The sequence below is a fragment of the Peromyscus leucopus genome, chromosome 1 (assembly GCF_004664715.2).
Source record: "Peromyscus leucopus breed LL Stock chromosome 1, UCI_PerLeu_2.1, whole genome shotgun sequence".
In the NCBI taxonomy this organism is placed as follows: Eukaryota; Metazoa; Chordata; class Mammalia; order Rodentia; family Cricetidae; genus Peromyscus; species Peromyscus leucopus.
In genome coordinates, this window is record NC_051063.1 from 30386908 (window position 1) to 30407200 (window position 20293).

The 20293-nt window shown below is 42.9% G+C and overlaps 1 protein-coding gene and 1 long non-coding RNA gene across 5 annotated transcripts in view; one reads left to right on the top strand and one right to left on the bottom strand.

The window, feature by feature from the left end:
• Tdrd1 (tudor domain containing 1) overlaps positions 1 to 20293 on the bottom strand; it is a 41665-nt gene that overhangs the window by 20705 nt on the left and 667 nt on the right. For 3 of the 4 annotated variants that reach the window (XM_037205901.1, XM_037205900.1, XM_037205898.1), the window contains exons 2-14: positions 18037 to 18367; positions 14874 to 14932; positions 11422 to 11566; positions 9745 to 9850; positions 8943 to 9006; positions 7933 to 8040; positions 7549 to 7731; positions 6980 to 7123; positions 6246 to 6417; positions 5734 to 5820; positions 2090 to 2257; positions 1899 to 2006; positions 713 to 883 (exon numbers count right to left, since the gene is read on the bottom strand). In XM_037205901.1, the coding sequence (XP_037061796.1) occupies positions 713 to 883; positions 1899 to 2006; positions 2090 to 2257; positions 5734 to 5820; positions 6246 to 6417; positions 6980 to 7123; positions 7549 to 7731; positions 7933 to 8040; positions 8943 to 9006; positions 9745 to 9850; positions 11422 to 11566; positions 14874 to 14932; positions 18037 to 18337 (1816 nt within the window). In that variant the 5' untranslated portion in view covers positions 18338 to 18367. The remainder of the gene's footprint in view (positions 1 to 712; positions 884 to 1898; positions 2007 to 2089; positions 2258 to 5733; positions 5821 to 6245; positions 6418 to 6979; positions 7124 to 7548; positions 7732 to 7932; positions 8041 to 8942; positions 9007 to 9744; positions 9851 to 11421; positions 11567 to 14873; positions 14933 to 18036; positions 18368 to 20293) is intronic. The other variant, XM_028875153.2, reaches the window with a different exon arrangement.
• Positions 16379 to 18916, top strand: LOC114697072. The gene is made up of 2 exons (XR_003735107.1): positions 16379 to 16546; positions 18729 to 18916. It is a non-coding gene; the product is annotated as an uncharacterized LOC114697072 (long non-coding RNA).

Sequence of the window (20293 nt, forward strand, 5' to 3'; positions counted from 1 at the left end):
TATTCACATGTGAGGAGTTTTTTGAGTTTCAATGCAAATCAACACTGGAAGGTATTCATAAATAATTCAAAGGTATGGCTAGAGTCAGTATAAAACTAAAGCTGAGTAAGTGCCTCCCCCTAACCCCACTCCAGCAAACTGAACTGATTTTAATGAAGCAAACTGAACTGATTTTAAAAAACGACTCAGGCTGAAGTGCTGCAGAGGTGTCTCTGGAGCACATATGTGTGGCAGGATCCATTCCCTCTGGCTTTTCTGTAGGGTGCACAAGCAAACTCAACCCTTTCCATGGAACTGGAGACAGTATGTCCCACAGTCACAACAAGACACACACACTCATGGACACCTCACCATCATCTGGGGGAACATACCCTTTGGAGGAATTTTTGCAGTATGGTCTTGCAACATATCCAAGGGAAGTGATATTGGAAATGATGCAAAGGCAGCCAAAATAATTAAAAGAACATCACTGCTCAAAACTCAGAAATGTCTGATGTTAGATACAACTGTAATAATGGTAGACCTGTGATGTTTGCTGAAGACAATTGTCCGACACAGGAGGAAACCCTTGTTCCTATGGACAAGCACCTACCCAGCTAAGCCTGTGATCTCAGTTCTCACTATTCCTCCAAGCAGGTTTCCCTGCTACAAGTGTCTTTTTCACATTTCCATTTTCAATTTTAAGTTTTAATATTTGAAGAACATTTCATACCTGCCAGCACACAATTTAGAGCTTGCATTGGCAAGTCCAACAACTTTGGAATTATGGGACAAAGTCTTTTCAAGCTAAGAATTTCAAAGTTTCCATAATCAACATATCCAACCAGGACAGATTCTTCAGAAGCATAGGCCAGAACCGAGGCACGGTACCACTGGTCATCCTCTGAAACAAGGAGAGAATCATCTCAGACACCCCACAGCCAGTACAAATGCTTCCCAACTAGAGATGGTCACGTACACATTCTGCTGTGATAACAGGGGCTCAGCACACATGCTCACTAAACACTACAGTTCTGCTTATCAGAACCCTCACATTGCCAAAGCTGGACCACTGCGGCCAGCTTACTAATTGCATTCCTTTTGTCCTGCAATCAAATACCTGATAAACAACCCAAGGGAAGAAAGACTGATTTTGCTCATGGTATCAGAGGTGTCAGTCCCATCGTGGCTGGGCATGGAGGGGCAGACCAGCTCACACCTTGGTGTGAGATCCAGTCAGTTGACAATGACGACCAACCATCATGCTATAGTATACAATATCATTATGAATTTACAGGATTCGTTTCTCTGATAGCTTTCTAGTATATAGCTCAGCAGGAGAGAGAACACATTCCAACCATGTGACCCCCCAAGGCATATCAATTACTTGCTAAGGTTGCCAAATAAGGCCATTCCTAGAACACTGCAGTAGCAGCAGTTCAATGGATCTGGCCAGAGAATGACCGCACCAGCAGCTTCCCCTCTGCTCTTAGTGAGCTGGCTGGGCTGCCCTTAATGCAAGGGGAACAGAGCTGGGCTTCCACAAAGTCAAACTTAGGTACCTACAAAGGTCACAGCAGTGTCAGGCCTCAGGCCCTCCTGCTGTTTCACACAAACAAAGCTCATGAAGGAGAGAGCAGAAGGTTCTATCTCCCATCCTCACGTCAGCTGGACTGTTGGTGCTCATAGCCAAATAGTAAGGAATTGGTTAAAAAAATCACCTTACTGGTATCTCCAAGGCCCTTAATGTAAACTCTCTGCCCTTACTTGTACCATACACCACACTGCTTTGATCTAGTTTGACTGGGCATGTTCAGGAAAACAATTGGTGCATGTTAATACGCAAGCCAAGTGTGGCCATTTGGTGAGTGGATCAAAGATTTTGATTTTGCTCAACTGTACATAAAGCATGTTCTCACCTGAGAACTGAGCACAACACACATCCCCGATGGTTGGATAAAAATCAGAGCGTGGAGTCACTTGGCCACAGTATTCACTGAGGGATTCCTGAAGCTCCGCAAGCTTGTCTGTAGACACAAATCACATCTTAGACACAGGAACTGAGCTCCTTGTCTTCCAGAAGGTGATGGAACAAAGAAAACGGACTCACGGCCGCTCTGCAGCTGCTGACAGAAGAAGTCCTCAGGTGTCTGGATGTGGGCAACCACTCCACAGAATTCGTCACCCACCTTCAAAGTCAGCATTTTGGGGATGAGGGCATTTCTGTCTATAATGATCTTGTTCTCAGGGGTCACTCTTCCCACGTCCTCAGGAGTGCCTTGTCAGAAAGCAGAAAGATGCATCTTGGTGTCATGTGGGGAAACAAAACATTAACAAAGTAACAAGGAAACCACAAACATTTGAATCACTTTAGAAGAAAGATTGGGTATGGTGCCAAGAACGAGTGGCCACAGCCCTGGGTGAGGAAGCAAGCCCTGGGGTGTACCGACCTTCAGAAAGGGAGTTTCTGTATCACCAAAAGCTGGAAGAGTCTGAAGAAAAACCATGGCATAAAAACATCAGCCCTAACTAACGTGTTCTCCAGTAAAATACTCAGTTTCTACGGAGCTCAAGGAAATACAATTTAGAATTAGTTATACCACAAGGTCTCTAGGAGACAGAGCAAAACACACTTTACAGTGAAATGGAACCCTACAGAAAACCATTTGCTACAATAAATACACTGAATTTAATCAAAATTACACTTAAAATGCATTAATTAGTTCAAATGCGGAATGAGTGACATAAATACCATGTGGCAGGGCTCAGACTGACATCGGGGATTCGAGGAGCAGGGGCTTTGAACACCATAAAAACAACTCGGGATACAAGAGATCTCTGAGGAATAAAAACAAAACAGATGGCCTACAAAGCTCCCACCTTCTCCAGGCTGGGAATTTAGGGTCAAGACAAAGACATCATAACATCAACATATCAGAAGTCTGCAAGACTCTGCAAGACAAACCAAGAGGACCATACTGTCCAGATAAAACCTGAGGTCAGTTTCACTGTGTTAACTCAGATGTGCAAATCAGCAGATAAACAGTTTACAGAATTAATGTCACCACAGACCTGTCAGGCCTCCAAGACCAAGGGAACGCTGTGACAGCCCCAAAAGCAGAGGGAGTCTGCTTTCTAGGACTAACTTCCCACAAGGCAGTGCAAGAGATTCTTGAAATTAGGTCAAAGTTTCTCTGAAATGGATAGTTGGCCCCAAACCTTAGCCAAGGTAAATACGAATGATCTTGAATGCAACAAAGTAAATATCAAAATATTTTTATGTGTTTCAGAAAAATCAAAATATAAATGAAGACTTGGACAAAAGAAAAACTTAATAGCAAGAAAAATAAACCACCTGTTGTTGCACAGGAAGAGATGAAGATCTGCCAGTTTTGGGGAAGTTCAATGTCCTGTCAGCATCTGCTGCCCCACATGGAAGCAGGATGAGTGAAAGGTCATAATGCTCTCCTTCAGCTACGCAAACTCTGGGGAGTATCTACCAAGGGCTCCTATGACCTCACAAAGCACATGCTGAGCACCTACTGTATGGCATCTGGTGTGAAAGCAACTGGGAGGAGCTGATTAAGGAACCTGTGCTCTTACGAGACTGTGTCTTGTGGGCAGGTGAGCCCATCAACAGACTGCACGCAAGTGCAGTGGGCACGAGAAGTCTTCAACAGAAAGGGCAGAAGCCCCGCCCCCAGGCTTGACTTCAGTGCCTCTGGGCGGTTAACAAGAGACGGTGTCTTAGGGTTTCTGCTGCTGTGAGGAGATGCCATGACCACGGCAACTCTTGTAAAGGATTGAACTGGGGGCTTGCTTACCGTTTCCGAGTTCATCCACTATCATTCTAGGAAGGGGAGTGGGGGAGCACGCTGGCACTCACGGTGCTAGAGAAGTAGCAGAGAGCTACATCCTATCCACCGTCAGAGAGAGCGCCTGGCCCTGGCATGGGCTTTCAGAGCCTCAAAGCCTACCTCTAGGCACTTACTTCCTCCAACAAGGCCACCCCTTCTTATCCTTCTACTCTTTTTCAATAGTGCCACTCCCTGGTGAGTAAGCACTCACATATATGAGCCTAGAGGACTAGCCTTACTTGTTCAAACCACCACAGACAGTGTACAAGGTGTGTCAGCCTGGCCAGGTCCAGGGAGAGCACAGCTTGCGGTCTTCAGGATGCTTAGCAATCTTCTATCCCTCTGTCTTCCCAGGAGGCACTGCTCAACATTGCTGTCACTTTCCCCAGGGGATGGAGTGGGATGTGGCCCACTCAGCACAGCTGAGACATCCTGTGGTCTGCTCTTGTTCATACCCCAAGGTTAAGCTCCCTCTCCTGCACCTTTTCTTGATAGTCAATTCCAGCCATACCTCACTTTCAGTTTTTCAGACCCAACCATGTCCTTTTAAATCGATGCCTTTTATGAATGTGTTCTGTATTTCTTGGAAGAAGGTTCCTCCCCATCTAGAGTCTGTATTTCTTGCTTGGTGTGCTGTCACTTCAAGACGACTTCACCCCAAGTCTCAGCAGGCACCCCAAGTCTCAGCAGGCACCTTTCCAGGGGGTTTTCTCTAACTCATACTTGCATAGTCTTTCTGTGAACCACAGAATTCCCTGCCATGGTACCTTTATAGGTCATGGGACCTGAGCAGGGTGGGCAGAGTTCCCTGGGCCCTTCTGCTCCTTGCTGCAGACAACCACAATGCATCTGTGCTGCTGATATGTGATGCCCTTCCCCAGAAGCACTTACCTTTCTGCTGCTCTGGCAAAATTTTCACAATCTCTTCCTGGCTTTCTCCTCACAACTTTGTACTCTATGGGCCCCGAATTTACCTCGTTTTTTCCACTCTGCACCATCAACATTTATGGTCCTAAGCATGACTCGTAAATTTTTTTTTATTATTGTTTGTTTTCTCCTCTAGATGGCAAAGAAATACTCAATGGTTTTCACCAAGATTTCTGTTTTAGGGATATCACGGAAGCAAACACCATAGCACACAGGCAGGAGATAAAAGATAAGCAGGGAAGGTTGTTTCCTAAAGAGATGACAGTGGGGAGAAAACACGGGTGAGGGAAGAGGGAGGGGAGACACACAGGGTGTCTGGGGAGGAAAACCAATAACTGGAAGCCAAACAGACAGGACAGGAAGGAAGAGGAGGGTGGCAGTTCTCAGGGTGGTGCAGTCTGACTTGGGGATGAATAGTCACCAACCTGTTGTCACCTCTGCACCATGGACAAGAGCTGTGTCTACTTCCAAAGCAAGTGGCAAAGGAGCAAAGGGAAAGAGGCCACAAAAGCTATGCATATGAGCAAATCATGAAAAATGCTCACAGTAATTCTAACTCTCTCGTCAAACTTGATGTGAACACACACACACACACACACACACACACACACACACACACACACACAAAGTAAAAAACTAAAATCTTAAATGCTATCCTACTGGAACAAAATTTCAGAGATCTCCTGATTATTGGTAAAAACCCAGGCCAGGAATCAAATCAAGCTAAGGCAATATGAGCTAAAAAGCCCTTAACTTCCAGTGTCGCTTCATAACCTCTAATGATCAATTAGGACTGATCTGGAAAACAGACTCAGGAGGGACAGGAGGAGACCGAGATTAGACAACGTGTTTCTAAATGACAACTGCCCTTAGTGTGAAGTTTATGGAATCCCTCGACAATGCGACCACCAAGCCTTGGGGGGTGAGGACACTGCTGGAGTCACTGCTCAGCTTGAGCCTGGCTACTCACTTTGTTCCACACTCTGCTTCTCGGCGTTCTGCTCATCTGGTCTCACACCATACCCCATTTCCACAAGCACATGGTCCAGCTGTTTTCCTAAAAGGTGATTAAGAAAATGTATCTCCACTGAGACACTATCTAAAGCATCACAGGCAGAGGAAAAGTAAGAGACAAGTCAACCATGGGCCTCAGACATTCTAAACCTCACACAGGCTTTGCTTCACCAGGCCAGTTCACAGGCAAAATGACACTCAGAAAAAAATCCAAAAAAAAAAAAAAATTCCCAGTTACTTAACCAAAATTTCATGAAAAGATTCATCTTCAAAATTCTGAATAAAGTCAGTTATTGCTCAGAAGCATGTTTAAATTAACCATTGTGTATGAGAAGAAATTAAAGGCACAAGATTTCATCACAATGGAAATGACTCAAGAGAGATGACTTGGCCTCATATCCATGGTCTGTTGCCTCTCTGAGAAACACATGGGAACTAAATAGCGCGAAAGACAGACTCCGATCTTACCTGAACTTTCTATCACAACATCGACAGCACAGGTGAGCACTCCCTCCTCTAAGACGTCCATGATTGTGACCGAGCAGTACTGCTCCAGGAGCAGGGCCTTGACGGACACCACACAGGCCTCGCTCCACTCTCCCTCAGCGGGGAGGACACCTGCCACAAAGCACTTTATAGCCTGAAAGATTTTGTGCAAGTTATTCACAAAAATCAGTATTTTAAAATAAAATTTTCTAATTAATTATTTAAAGAGTTGTTAAAAGAATTTATTTCATGCTAAAAAGAATCAAAAGCCTTCAATACTAATCAGGTAAAACATCTGAACTGTGGCCTTCAATACTAATCAGGTAAAACAGATATTGACCTCTTTGATGATTCTACTGGCAATGGTAACTGAAGCTTCAGAAATAAATATTAGGATAAAAATTTTACCTTTATTATAGATCAATTCTGGCTTCTTTCCAATTATACATACACACACACACACACACACACACACACACACACACACACAGAAATGACGAATTTTATAGAGCTGGTAAGATGTGCCTGAAAGAGTTACTTACAAGAGGTGCTACTTAGAGAGGAACAGCAGAGAGAATGCAGCTACAGGGTATTCATCCACCCGTCAGAGACGGACAGTGGGCACAGAGACAGGAAAACAGCAGCACACACTGCATCCACGGAGCACAGGCCTGCTCCCAGGGACGAGGGCAGGGATTTACGAAGAAGAGACTCACAGAAGGAGGAAACAAGTCAATGCTCTTGTTTAGCGGGTGGATTCTGTCTATGGGAATTACTTCTTCATTTCCGTAGTCAATGTACAAGACTTGAGCCTTCTTCTGTAACACATCAATGCCTTGTATTATCGCTCTGTTCCAGGTCTGCAAAGGAAACAGGTGACGTTCTACTTTAAAACAGAATTTCACAATCCTAGTCTAAGAAGCCATCAACTAGCCTAAGTGCAGACAAATGAAAGGTTCCCTTTTCCTCTGTAGGCACTCAAAGAGTCAATATCCTTTTGATGAGAAATCCCTAAGATGATCTAATTAGGACAACTCGAGAGTCCTTCTAGCCCAGATGACTACCACACACTGCCTCGGCCACACACAAGCGTGACTTTGAAGGCTAGCAAGCAGCAGGTACACAGTCACTTGGGGAGGAAGCAGCAGAAGCCTGGGGGCCAGGGCAGGGAGGAGTGTGACTAGGGTGACGCCAGTTTGCTCCAAGCCAGTTCCTGCAGCTTTAATGGCTTCCGTCTTCATGAAGTGGCCCCAACAAGGTAAGCTGAAGCATCGTCAGTGGTTACCTGATCAACCGTGTACTTGGCAACACAAACTTCCCCCTTAACAGGCAGATAACCATCTTCAGGCACCATATTAGCATATGTTTCTTTCAAGCTTGTAGAGAGTTGGTTCATGTATTCTAAAACCTCCGAAGAATACAACTGGATATAAAAGTTACTTGGGTGCTTGAATTCAGTAATTGTGCCCTTTCAAAGACAGAAAAAACACAAAACAAGTTCCTTAAATTTTATACCTACTATAGAGAAAAGTAGTGCACAGTTTTCATAATTTCCATTGATTTCATCAGGTGTGCTTAGTTACACGGTAAACTCAGTGTAAGTAACAACAAACAAGGAATAAAACCCAGCAGTTCTTTAGCTCTCTCTCCATGTAAGCAAAACAAATACCTTTATTTCCATGGTTTTCTTGAGTTGGAGACTTCTCAAGTCAGAAAGCATCACTCTCTCAGTACCAGTAGTCATGTCTTTAGTAATCCCAAGGGGACACTCACTCTGCTTGGGAAAAGCACACAAAGCTGTGACTACAGGCATGACTTTTGATGGCATGGTGGCCACAAAGTCTTCCACTTTAAGCATAAATAGGAAAGCACAGGAGTTGGGAAGGCCTCTAAGAACTATGAGCCACTTTTCACAGGCAGGGGACACAACCCAGGGGTCCAAAGCAGGAGTGAGTGAGTGACAGGAAAGATATCCTTCAGGCAGTTACACAGATTAATCCACCTAACATTTAAGAATGTTTATTTTAGTTTTTGAAATAGACTCTCACTCTGCAATGCAGACTGGCCTGAAATTATATAGCCTTAGCTAGCCTAGAACTCAAAGCTACCATCCTGCCTCAGCCTCTTAAATGCTGGGTTTGCAGGTGCAAGCCACTATACCTGGCAATATTTAAGTTTAAATGTCTACCTGTTAGTGTTTTATGAATACTGTAGTGATTTTTTTCTAGTAGAAGGTAGTAGCAGCTACAGAGAGATGAGAATTCTCTATGAATATGAATTGGACACAATGGTAGTATGAATGCTTTGGTCCATATTGTTACCTAAATGGGGGAGAGCTAACATAAAACAGAAGAGAGACAGGCCTAGAATGGAAGACCCACAGATGGAGACCCTGTACTAGCGGGGCTGTAAAGCAAGGGCTCAGTAGTAGTCCACATTATGTTATAAAGAAACATGGCTGTCTCAACAACATTTTGAGGAAAGACTGGAAATAAGCAATTCTCAAAAGCCCCAAGCAGCCACCCCGCCCCACCCCACCCCTACTGGAAATTACTAAGGTTTTGTTTTGTTTAGAAATAAACACAGGCATGCTGTGTAAGTTCAAACATCTTAGCTTGCTGGAGTCCTCTTCATAAAGGAGTTGTTTGAAATCTATCTCAATGCTAAAACATGTCCTACCTCATTTTTCCCTTCAGTGCTCTTCGTTTCAAACGGTGATTTATTATCTTCAAGCTTGTGCAAACTGAAATAAGACAACTGATTATAATATTTACAGTACAAAGAAACTAATAAAGAGGTCATAAATCTCAATTTTGTTAAAATTCTCAACCACCAAAATTTAGGAGAGCAAAAACTTGCAGAGAGTGATGTTGATAGCAGAGGACAGTAACCTGATATGACGCGGATACTCCACCGTGAGTGTGTGCAGTGTGTACTCTAAAGCCCCCAATGAGAAGGCCTAGAGCAGCCCAGGCTTTGGTGTCCTTGTCTATGAAATACGGACAGTCCTTGCATCCCATAGACAACTGGTATACAGACTAGCCCACGCCTCATGAGTCACAGTGAGGGTGCAACACTAACACCCAGGAACATACACATGACAACAAGTGGGCACCGTGAAATTCTAGCATTAGAAATTCAGATGAGGGGCTGGCGAGTTGGCTTAGCAGTTAAGAGCATTTGTTCTTGCAAAGGACCCAGGTTCAATTCCCAGCACCCACATGGAAACTCACTACTTCCTCAGGCATCAGACACACATGTGGTGTACACACACACACACACACACACACACACACAAAAAAAATGAATCTGAAATAAAAATTCACTTGAGGCTCTAAATCTTGCTAAGCACTAGCTAATGCTTCAGACTTGTAAGCAGGCAAAGCACCGCCACACACACGGCTTGGGTTTGCCTCGTTCAGGAAACCCCATTCATCAGAGCGTGCATTCACTGTCCCAGTGGGGAACCAACAGTGCTCACCTTTGCTGTACAGGTCTGCAGATGGTGCTGTGGGAAGACCAGTCCCTCCTCTGGCACGCCGTGGAGCAGTAGTATGTCTGCTTGCACTGGGAACACCTCAGTGAGCCTGTGGGGCACAGCCAGTCTCAGTCTGAGGCACTGAAGAGGGGGCTGGAGTGATACCTCAGTGGTTATGAGCAATGACTGCTCTTCCAAAGGACGCAGGTTCAATTCCCATCACCCACATGGTGGCTTACAGCCCTCTAAATAACTTCAGTTGAGGGGATAGCCTGCCCTCTTCTAGTTTCCTCAAGCAATGTATCACGTACATGGAAAACAGACACATAATACCCACACATAAAATAAAAACTGATCATTTTAAAAATATATATACACAAAACACTTGAGAGCTGTTGGCCAGACGTCACTGTGCTAATCATTGAGGAAGACTGTGCAGACACCAGGCTGCTCAGGGTCAGGCCCTGGGAAGAATTTTCAGGCTCTCTCAAATGCAGAAAGAAAAACAAGGCTGAGAGTGAGATCAAGCTCAGGCTGGAGATGCAGACTTCCAGGACAGCCTGAACACACATTGCAAAATGGGAAAAGGAGGCACAGGGTGCCAGGGTGGGAAGACACGGCGGGCACAGGAAATGATTTTCGTATGTCATTAAAAACAAAATAGTGAAGCGTTACACCTGGGGAAACAGGGACACTTTTGAAATAAAATCCTATCAGCCTCCAGGGGGAAGGAAAACAATCTAAAACTAAGAAACAAAAAGATCTTAGATGCTTCAATTCTAAAAATAAAAAAATAAAAACAACTGCATTTCCAAGCAGCCAGTAAGCTTACAGAAAAGTTGGTAAAGATGGCAGGTCCTGAGGAGCCGACAGACCAGAACATTGAGCCACATCGTCTACCATGGGGAAGGCTTTTGTCACAGACACCACCACAAACACTGACAAAGACACTGGACAAGCAGAACTCATGACCATGGAAAGTGCCGTGGGAAATGCTTTGTGGTTCCTTGTCACCTTTGTCTCACACGTCTACTCCTGGGTGGACACCCAGAGGCCCACACAGCCTGGGGCAAAGGTGCTGAGAGCTGTACCCACCAGAGCTAAAAGCCAGACATGAGCACCACATCTCTTACCAAGAACAGACAGACAACCTCCCAAAATACCACGTTCTACACAGCAAAGGTGTACCGCCACCTGTTGTTCATTTTAGCAAATCAACTGCAAAACACTATGATACCATCATACAATTACTACTGCTCAACAAACATTAGTAATTGATAAATCCATTGATAGATTAATCTGATAACCACTCTAAATGAAATGAAATATAAACAAATGGGCCCATGGCTATGTAATTCTATTCATGTGACAGTGCACAACACAATGGGGGGGGCAGGTAGAATGATAGGGAAGGGACAATAAAGCAGGTTCTATCTTATTAAGATGTGTGTTTGTGCATTTCAGGGCATGTAATCTTTTTTAAAAATCCTAAGATTAATAACTCAGTGAGAAAGCAGGAGGAACAGGAAGGCATATGAAGATCAACAGGCTGTTGGAGATGAACGGGCAGACAACATTACATACACCATTTATAGTCATGTGTTTAATGCTCATCATAATAAAACATTCCTAAATGCACAGAAAGACCATCCTGTGGGCATCAAAAGTAAACTTGCTTACCAAACAGACCACAGCGATGGCAGGTTGTTGACCGAAGGGGTGGTCCTAAAGAGTTGAAGAGTGCTGGATTATTTACAGACAAGGCATTCTCAAACAACTTGTGGGATTTTTTTGATTTTTCAGGAGACACGTTATTGTTGGGCTTCTATGAAGAACAAAGAACAGCAATATTAGAATGTCTCTTTAGCTTTACACATGGGACTGCCTCGCTGGTAACAGTGTGGGTAAGACTTTTACATACAACTGAAACCCTAAACTTAGCATACAAAGCAAGCATAAGGTCAACTCTGAAAGGGAGCAGAGAAGCACTAACTATGCTCAATTGGTGAAATGATGACCGCCCCCCCCCAAGTTTTATGTATATAATGTAAAATTTACAGTAACTACTAGGAAACTTATTCAGAGATATGTACCAATCAAAACGAAGTTATGAAGTGTTCAATTAACCCACAAGAATTCAGGGGAGATATGGGTGGCAGAAAAACTTTCAATATGGGTAAACGGATTAATGAGAGGTCACTGAAATATATCTTGTGTGAGAAATTCAAGTAGTAAAAAGATGAAACATTACCTCATGAACATGAATTAACAGAGACCAGGGGACAGTGTATTACTATCAGATAAAAGATTACAAAGGAGAGAGAATTTCCACAGAGGATGGAAAAACAACCAAACAGTCAATCCTCAAGATGACCTCACAACCCTAGGCTTGTAAGGGGTCAACAGCAAAGCTCCATGAGATGAAGTATAACTGAGAAGAGTAAGAGTCAGTGAGTAGAGCTGGAGATGGAAATGTTCGCTGCCAACAACTGACAGACTAGACCGAAGAACAACAAGAATCAGAACTCGGCATCGCCGTCAGTCAACAGGCCCTGGTAGGGATGCACATTTAGCCACTGTAACCAACAAAGGCAGAACATGCATTCTCTTCAAGTGCTAACAGAATACTAACAGCAAGCCTGTAACCTAACTTTAAAGACTTGAGGGATGGGGCACAGCTCAGAGACATATGTCTCCTGTGCTTACCATTCAGGAGAGCCAGGTTCCATCTCCAGCACAAGAAAAGGAGCATGGAGCTAAGAAAGGATGGTTGAAATAGAAATCACAGAGATTTCTCCAATCACAATAAACTCTATTGGGAATGAACACTCAGAAGGTAATAAGTTCATTATGCCAAACACTTGGAAACTCAAAAACAGTCTTCTAAATAACATGTGGGTCTCAGAGGATGAGTTAAGCCAACTGGACAGGAAAAAAAAAATACAAGTTATCAAAACTTATGGGACACTGTCAAAGCTCCATTGAGAGAAAAATCAAGAGCACCACATGAACGAAAGTACCAAGTCAATGACTTGATATCTCCAAGTAAAATAAATAAAATGGAATACAACTGGACAACATACCGTACAAACATAACTAATCCAGAACAGACTGAACTCAGCATACATAAACATTGACTACATAAGTAATACAGACCAGTTTTTAAAATTTATAAACAAACACAACATGAAATACTTTGAACAGAGTTATAAATATTAAGGAAATTCCATCACAGTTTAAGGCCCCCCCCCTCAAAAAATGACAAAATTTTCACTAGAGAATTATACCAAATATTTCAGTAACAAAAATAATGTACTGTGTCTTTTTGAGGAAACAGAAGAGAATACTTTTATTGAAGTCAATATTTCATTGACATCAACCACACAAACAGTAAAAAGTTAATATCCCATGACCACATGGTATTTATTTCAGAGGTACAATTAAGATATTAATGTAACCCACAAAAATAACAGACTAAACTATCAGTCACTATATTAATCATTATAGTAAATAATCTTGATTCCCAAAATAAATGACTTCAACAAAGACACAAGGTGAAATAGAAAGCCCTATTGTTTCTGCTTCTTAGCAATAAACTCAAGGACACATAAATGTAATCACTCAAAAAGCATTCTTCAGCATAAATCGACACAGATTTAACACACAGACGCTAAAATCCGCAGAGTGAAAGAAATCAAAGGCTACACAAGTGGAGACATGAGTGTCTCCATGAGAAGGCTGAGTACGGAAAAGGTGCCTAACTCTCCATCCGAGGACAGGGTTAATGCTGTTCCGGCCAAAGTCAGAACAGCATTACTTTGTAGATATGGGAGCAAGATTATTCTAATCAATCGTGTGAAGGCAAAGAAACTTTTCTTGAAAACAAAATAAAGTTGAATGATCAGTGCAATTTTAGGACTTCTCTGGCTATGTGACCATGATGTTGGCTGGAAGACAGAAAATGAATGAAAAGCCATGAGGAGCAGAGATGCTCTGTGGCGTCTAGAACTTCAGACTATCCTCCAATGACGTGACTCACAATCAAGAAAAGCTAACCTTCCCACAAACAGCACCCAGGACAACAGGATACCTACAAATAAGACTAACCACAATCCAAGCTCCTTAAACAAAATTAGCTCAAAAGAGATCAAAATACAAAACCATGAAACATTCTCAAGAGGAACATGTCTGAGTGATCTAGAGTAGCAAAGAGTTTACAGTCTTAACACCCAAGGTTCAACACTCACAGAAGAATCTGATCACCAGATATCTTCTAAATGAAGCCTTTTGTTCTGCAAAAGGCTTCAACAGGAGATGAAAAGACAAGGAGCAAGGCCAGACAAACCATGCTTCATTAAAAAACAAAAACCTTGGATTCTGAAGCATAAAAAGAATTTTCAAAATTTAAGTTAAAAAACTTAAACAACGGGCTGGAGAGATGGCTCAGAGGTTAAGAGCACTGGCTGTTCTTCCAGAGGTCCTGAGTTCAATTCCCAGCCACCACATGGTGGCTCACAACCATCTACAATGAGATCTGTCTCCCTCTTCTGGCCTGCAGACAGAACACTCACTGTATACATAATAAATAAATAAATCTTTAAAGAAAAAAAAAAAAAAAAAAACTTAACCAAATTAGAAAATGGACAAAAGCCAAACATTTCTCCAGTATATCACTGACTTTTCATCACATAATAAAATACTAAAAATCCAGCCCAATCTCCAAGGAATTACTCAGAGAGAGAGAAGCATGTAATAGAATTCCACTGAGAAAACATTCTCAAAATGACAAAACTGTAGAACTCTGGATCCACTGAGCAGTTGCTGGGGTTCAAGGAGGGGCAGAGCCTATGGAGGCGGCCACAGAAAGGCACGGAAGGGACCCTATGATGACAGCATTGTTCTCTATTAGTGCAGGCTATGATCCTGGAGGTCCCCAGATAAAGGTTACACAGGACCTCACTCTAACCCTAACACCTGCCTGCATGGGAATCTACAGTTAAACAAAAGGACTTTACCCTAAGAAAGGTTCTAGACTAGAGAGAAGTAAACTTGACCTTGAATCCTAACAAAAAGAAAAATGCCTCTTTAGTAGCACAGTCCAAAAAATGTCAGGATGGAAAAAAGAAACTTACAGTTTTGACTTGGTTGGGTGGTGAACTGTTTTCAAGGCTTAATGGTGACGCTGGGTTTCCTAGGAGAGGAAAATACAATTCCTATCAAATGCCAAATACTACTTTTCACCTCTGATAATGTAAAATAGCAACTCCGTGAAGCCCAACAGTAGCTCTCCCCCTAACAACCTCCCAGCTACACTACAAAAAAGCAAACAACATCTTCCCTTTTCTGGCAGAAAGAAAGAATTTGCTAGAGTTACAGGTATGCATATCATTTCTTGACTCAATAGTCAAGCTTCTCCCACTGTGAACCTTTCTCCAGTCAGAAAGTAGACACTCTCATACCTTTTGACGACTACAATTTTGCAGTTTTTAAATGAATAACCTAACAAGTTAGTTGGATTCTTGCATGCTTTCTCCTCTACACGCAGTCACCCATGACATACTGCTTTTAAGTATCTCAAAAGAATATGGCCTCAGACAGGAAAGGAGCGTCAAATGCTCTTCTCAGGTAACTGTTAATGCTTTTCCTCTAATCACACATCAGTACTCAAATGAAGATTAAGAATTAGTGCTAATATACAGGAGGATTAAACAGGGAGGGGGAAGAGGGATTAAGGAGGGAGAGGAGAGGAACAACTCACACTATGGACCATTTGAGGGGTTGTACGGAAACCTACTACTGTAAAAGCTTCTTAAAATATATACATGTATAAAAGAAATCAAAATGGAGTCACAAAAATAACATGGGAGGCAGTGCCCCAACTTTAACCACCAAGTGAAATCTCCAGTGCCAGGGATGGATTACATCTAGCTGAGTCGTTGGCCAAGTGACTCCATGGAAAATTTCCAAACATCTTGGGGTATTTAAGACTACTGGTTACTCTCCACAAATTGATGATAAAACCCTACTACTTAAGACAACACTTACATATCACTGAACACAGAGAAGTCAAGCTGGTGCCTAACTATAGTCTTCACCCCTACTGACTAGTGTTCATGGCACTAGGAGGTACTCTGCACATTACCAGAGGGGAAAGGTAAACCACCAGGCCAGCTACAAACCCTGAAGTCTACGACAGGTGACCTGCCTTCAGGATACACTGGTGTGATAGTGGCACCAATATATTGTGAGAATAACCAACTCACTACCCTTTGATTGGGATTTAAGGCCCACCCATGAAATGGAGTCCATGCTTGACACTGCCAAGGTGGCCAAGAAGTTAGGAAGGCCATGAACCTAGGGGGAAAACAAATACAACTGTTCTGCTAGAGGAGCATAGCAATAAAATGACTTAGCATTCTTCTATACCCAGAGATCAGGGCCTTGTTCAGCCACCATCAGAGAAGCCCCACACAGCAGATGGGAACTAATACGGTGTCCCACTTTGAGACACTGGGTCCTAAATGGGATGTCTTTCTCAAACTCCTCTCCTCAGGGCTCAGAGATCTGTGAGGAAGAGGAAGTGGAAAGGTTCTAAGAACCAGAGGGGATGAAAGACACCAAGGAAACAGACACCTGCTGACACACACACACGAACTCAGAGATGGTAGCGACATTCACAGGGCCTGCACAGGTCCAAGCCAGATTGAGTCTCAGCCCTGAGAGGGGGAAGTAGACAGGATTTCCATTCCTAACCAAGAAGCTATCTGCAACTGACCTCTGTCTACTTACAAAGGAATCTGACTGGGTAATTAACCACATGGGAGGGCAGCCTCAGGGCAGCAGTCGATGTCAACACAAAGTGGGTTCCATGGTATGCCTGTGGATGTTTTCTCATGTTGCTCTGTGTGTGTGTGTGTGTGTGTGTGTGTGTGTGTGTGTGTGTGTGTTACTAATCTTTTGCTTATATATTATGGTTTCTGATTTTGTGTTTATGAGTTTTGTGAGTTTCTTGTGCTTTAAAAAAATCTGGTTTGACTGTTTTCTAAAGAGATAAGAGAAAGTGTGCAGTTGGGTGGGTGGATATGGAAGGAGTTGCAAGAGGGGAAACCACATTCAGAATACGTTAGGTGAGAATTTATTTTATATAATATATACATATATATATTATATTATATAAAAATACAGTGTGGAGCCCCAGACCACATCAGTAACTTCTACAGTTGCATTAGAACCAGTGGCTTCAGTTCACACTTCAGTGGAGAACACTGGTTTACTCAGTTTCCAAGAGTTGTCCGATGTTGGCATGTCAACATGTCGATGTTGATGTCCAATGTCAACATTACCATGCATGAAGCTCTTAAAGGCAGGCAGATGTACCTGAGATTCTAATTTACCATAACAGTGTTTTAACTTAGTGCAAAATATTTTCTGTTGCCCTTGCAGTAACAAACTCTGTTAGCTGTTTGCAAAATGGTTTCTCAAAACTTAAGTCTGAAGGAAGCCTGGCATCCTTTTTTAGGTTACAGTCCTATGCTTTCCATAAAGTGGGAGCATTCCTTTCTTCCTTGTACAAAATACAAAAGAGATACTTCTACACAAAACATTAAGGTTTGACAGGGTAGTTTTCATTATTCCATAGAAAGTATTTTTTTTTTTAACAAAACTGGCATTTCTGGGTTTGCTTACTAGTTTATGGCAATGAAAACACTCAAGGACCACTAACTAGCCCAGGCTGGTGCTGGACCTAAACTGCGCTATGAGGTAAAAGCATTTCGTACGTACATCCTTAGTTTTGACTTAAGGGCTTCCTAGAGTCCAAGGGTCACACTTTGGACTGGATTAACACAGCATTAAAAGAGCACATCTCACACATCCAGAAATTAAATCCTACTAGGCCCTCCTCTCTTTAAAGAGAAAGCTTTCAGAATCAGGGAAAAAAAATTATTTTAAAGCAAATCACATGAAACTATTAACATTGTAACTACATGTCTGTGGGCTACTATGTGCAAGACAGTTTTAAGTCAATTTCACAATTCCCATTATAAAACACCACAATCCATCCTTTCCACATCCCTGGGGGAAGTCAAGTCATCTGTAGTCATTCCCTTCTGTGGAATCTTTTCTGCGATTAATGAAGCAAAGGACATTCCTTGGTAGTTGCTTTCCCATCTAAATAATAATCAGATGCAAGAGCTCTTCTGTAGTCATTGGCACTGTGATCCCACCGGCACTCAGTCTTAAATGAAGTCAAACAAGCCATCAGAATCGCGTAGGAAGGGTGCAGCTCTCACTCACCTGTTGATGTCTTCCTGTCTCCTTTGGTCCCACAGACTTCTCCATTGATACAAGCAGGGTTTGAGGAGATCACCGAATTGTCTTCCTGACTAGCTAAATACGGTTTGCTTTGCTCACAAAGCAAGAAACTGTTCTTTTTATTTCCACTCTCTGGGCTTTTGAGTCTGAAATTGGGATGGTTATGCTGTGCTACAGGGCTTCTTAGTGAGTCCTGTGGTGGAAGCTTGCTTTCCTTTTTCTCAAAATTAAATGGCTCTGCCATTTTACAAGTAGAGGCTTCCAAATTATTTCGTGGCATCATATTAGGTGGCAAGTTAACATTCACTGAAGTCTGAGGAAAGAAATATATTCAAGAGGTGAATTGCCAAAGTATAAACCCAGGGGACTGTTTTCAAACATTTTATATCAGATAATTCCTATAAACAATACCATGCAGACTTAACCTTGCTATCAAATATTTACTTATAAGTATAAATTCCAGGCTTGGTAGACTCACTTACACCCACTCGAGCATGAAAAGTGTCGTCTCAGAGAGTCACACCATTCTTTACTCTGAGTACCAGGGACAGAAAAGCCCTTTCACAATTGAAAACACTATTTCCTGTGTGAAGCCTACTTCTTCCTAGTGGAGTATGATACAGTCTATCACTTAAGTCAAGCTGCCACTCACTCTGCTTCCTATCTTTTGCCAGGCCGACTCTAACATCATGAACTACCACTTATCCCGAAGGCCCTGCCTCTCCCACCTGCCTGCTCATCAGAGCCATCGTCCTCGACTTCTCTCAGCTGACCCCTGTTCTCTCTGATTTCATCAAGCATTCTGCTTTGACAATCTCCAGCTGAGCTTCATAAGCTGAAAATAAAAATGTATTTCTTTCAAGGACCTATGTGTGTAGGTAGTAGCTTCCTCTGAAAATGAGTGACTTGCTGCAAGTTTTCCATGCTGCAGTGGCTGCAAGGGCCTGGGAGGCACACCTGCTGCACACTGCTGGCTCCAGGTTTTCCTGTCACCCTAAGGACGCCGACTGCACTCCCTGCCTGGAGGGAAGCCCCTGCAGCAGAACCATGGCTCCTCTTCTCGGCAGTGACATGTACGACGCAGGTGAAACTGCCTATTCTTCTAAAACCTCCAAAGGGAGAAGCCAGAAACAAAATGTCACTCAAGGTGGCTTTGAACAAACAGCAGAAAAATGCTTTTGTATCCTAAAACTTCTATTTATTGTTTTAAATTAGATATAGTTTAATACAATCCTGACAATAATAAGAGAATGAATTTGGGAGCCATGAAAACAACACATCCACAGAAAAGGTTTTCTGAACATGCAACATCCAAAAACACTAATTCAGATTCAAATATGCAGAAATCCAAGGTATTTCTGATACTTTCCAGTGCCTCAGTGGTCCTCATCTTAACATACACCATATATAGTCTATGCTGTGAATGCCCTCAGTCTAGCATGCCAGCAAACACTGCCCCAAACACCCCAGCCCAGACTTGAGACAGTTTTCCTCCTCCAAGCTGGCTCTTGCCTCCTTGGTGGCCTTGTGCATTTCAGGAGACATTCTATGCAAAAGGAAAGGCTGTTTCAGAGCTGCAACTCAGTGGTTCAGGAGAGCAAGAGCTCTGAAATCAGATCCAAGCCCTACCTTCCTCATTTAGCGATGCTATTTTGCTCAAACCATTTCATCTTTCTAGGATTTAGTGACTATAAAACGCAGACAGACGCAGTAACTTCCTCAACACTAATCATGAGGATTGGACAAGGGACTGGAGGTAAACCACCCAGGGCAATGGAGGCTGCTCTACAATACCCTCCTCCCTGCGAAGAGCAGCAAACAACTCTCTCAGGACACGGACAGACACAAACAGCAATCAGTCCATCACAGATACACACTCCAACTTTTCTTTGTGTCATGAGGAAGGAGTTTGCAAGATTTTGTTTGCTGGCCTTGAACTTGCCATCCTTCTGCCTCGACCCTGATCAGTGCTGGGATTTCAGTGGTAAACCGTTATACCCAGGGGAATTCGCATGTTTAAAATAGAAGTAATCTCGGGGTTAAAGTATATTTCTTTACTTCTAAACGCGAGTGACTGGTAAATTGAACCAGCTTGTCACCCCTCCACCCACCAGACCCGACTCGGGCCCAGCACCCACTTGAGAATCCGGGTCAGATACCTAATTCTGCAGTTCCCGCGTTAGCAGGGAAACAAAGACCTCTGATTGCTTTAACTCCAGAGGCCCAACAGGAGAAACTT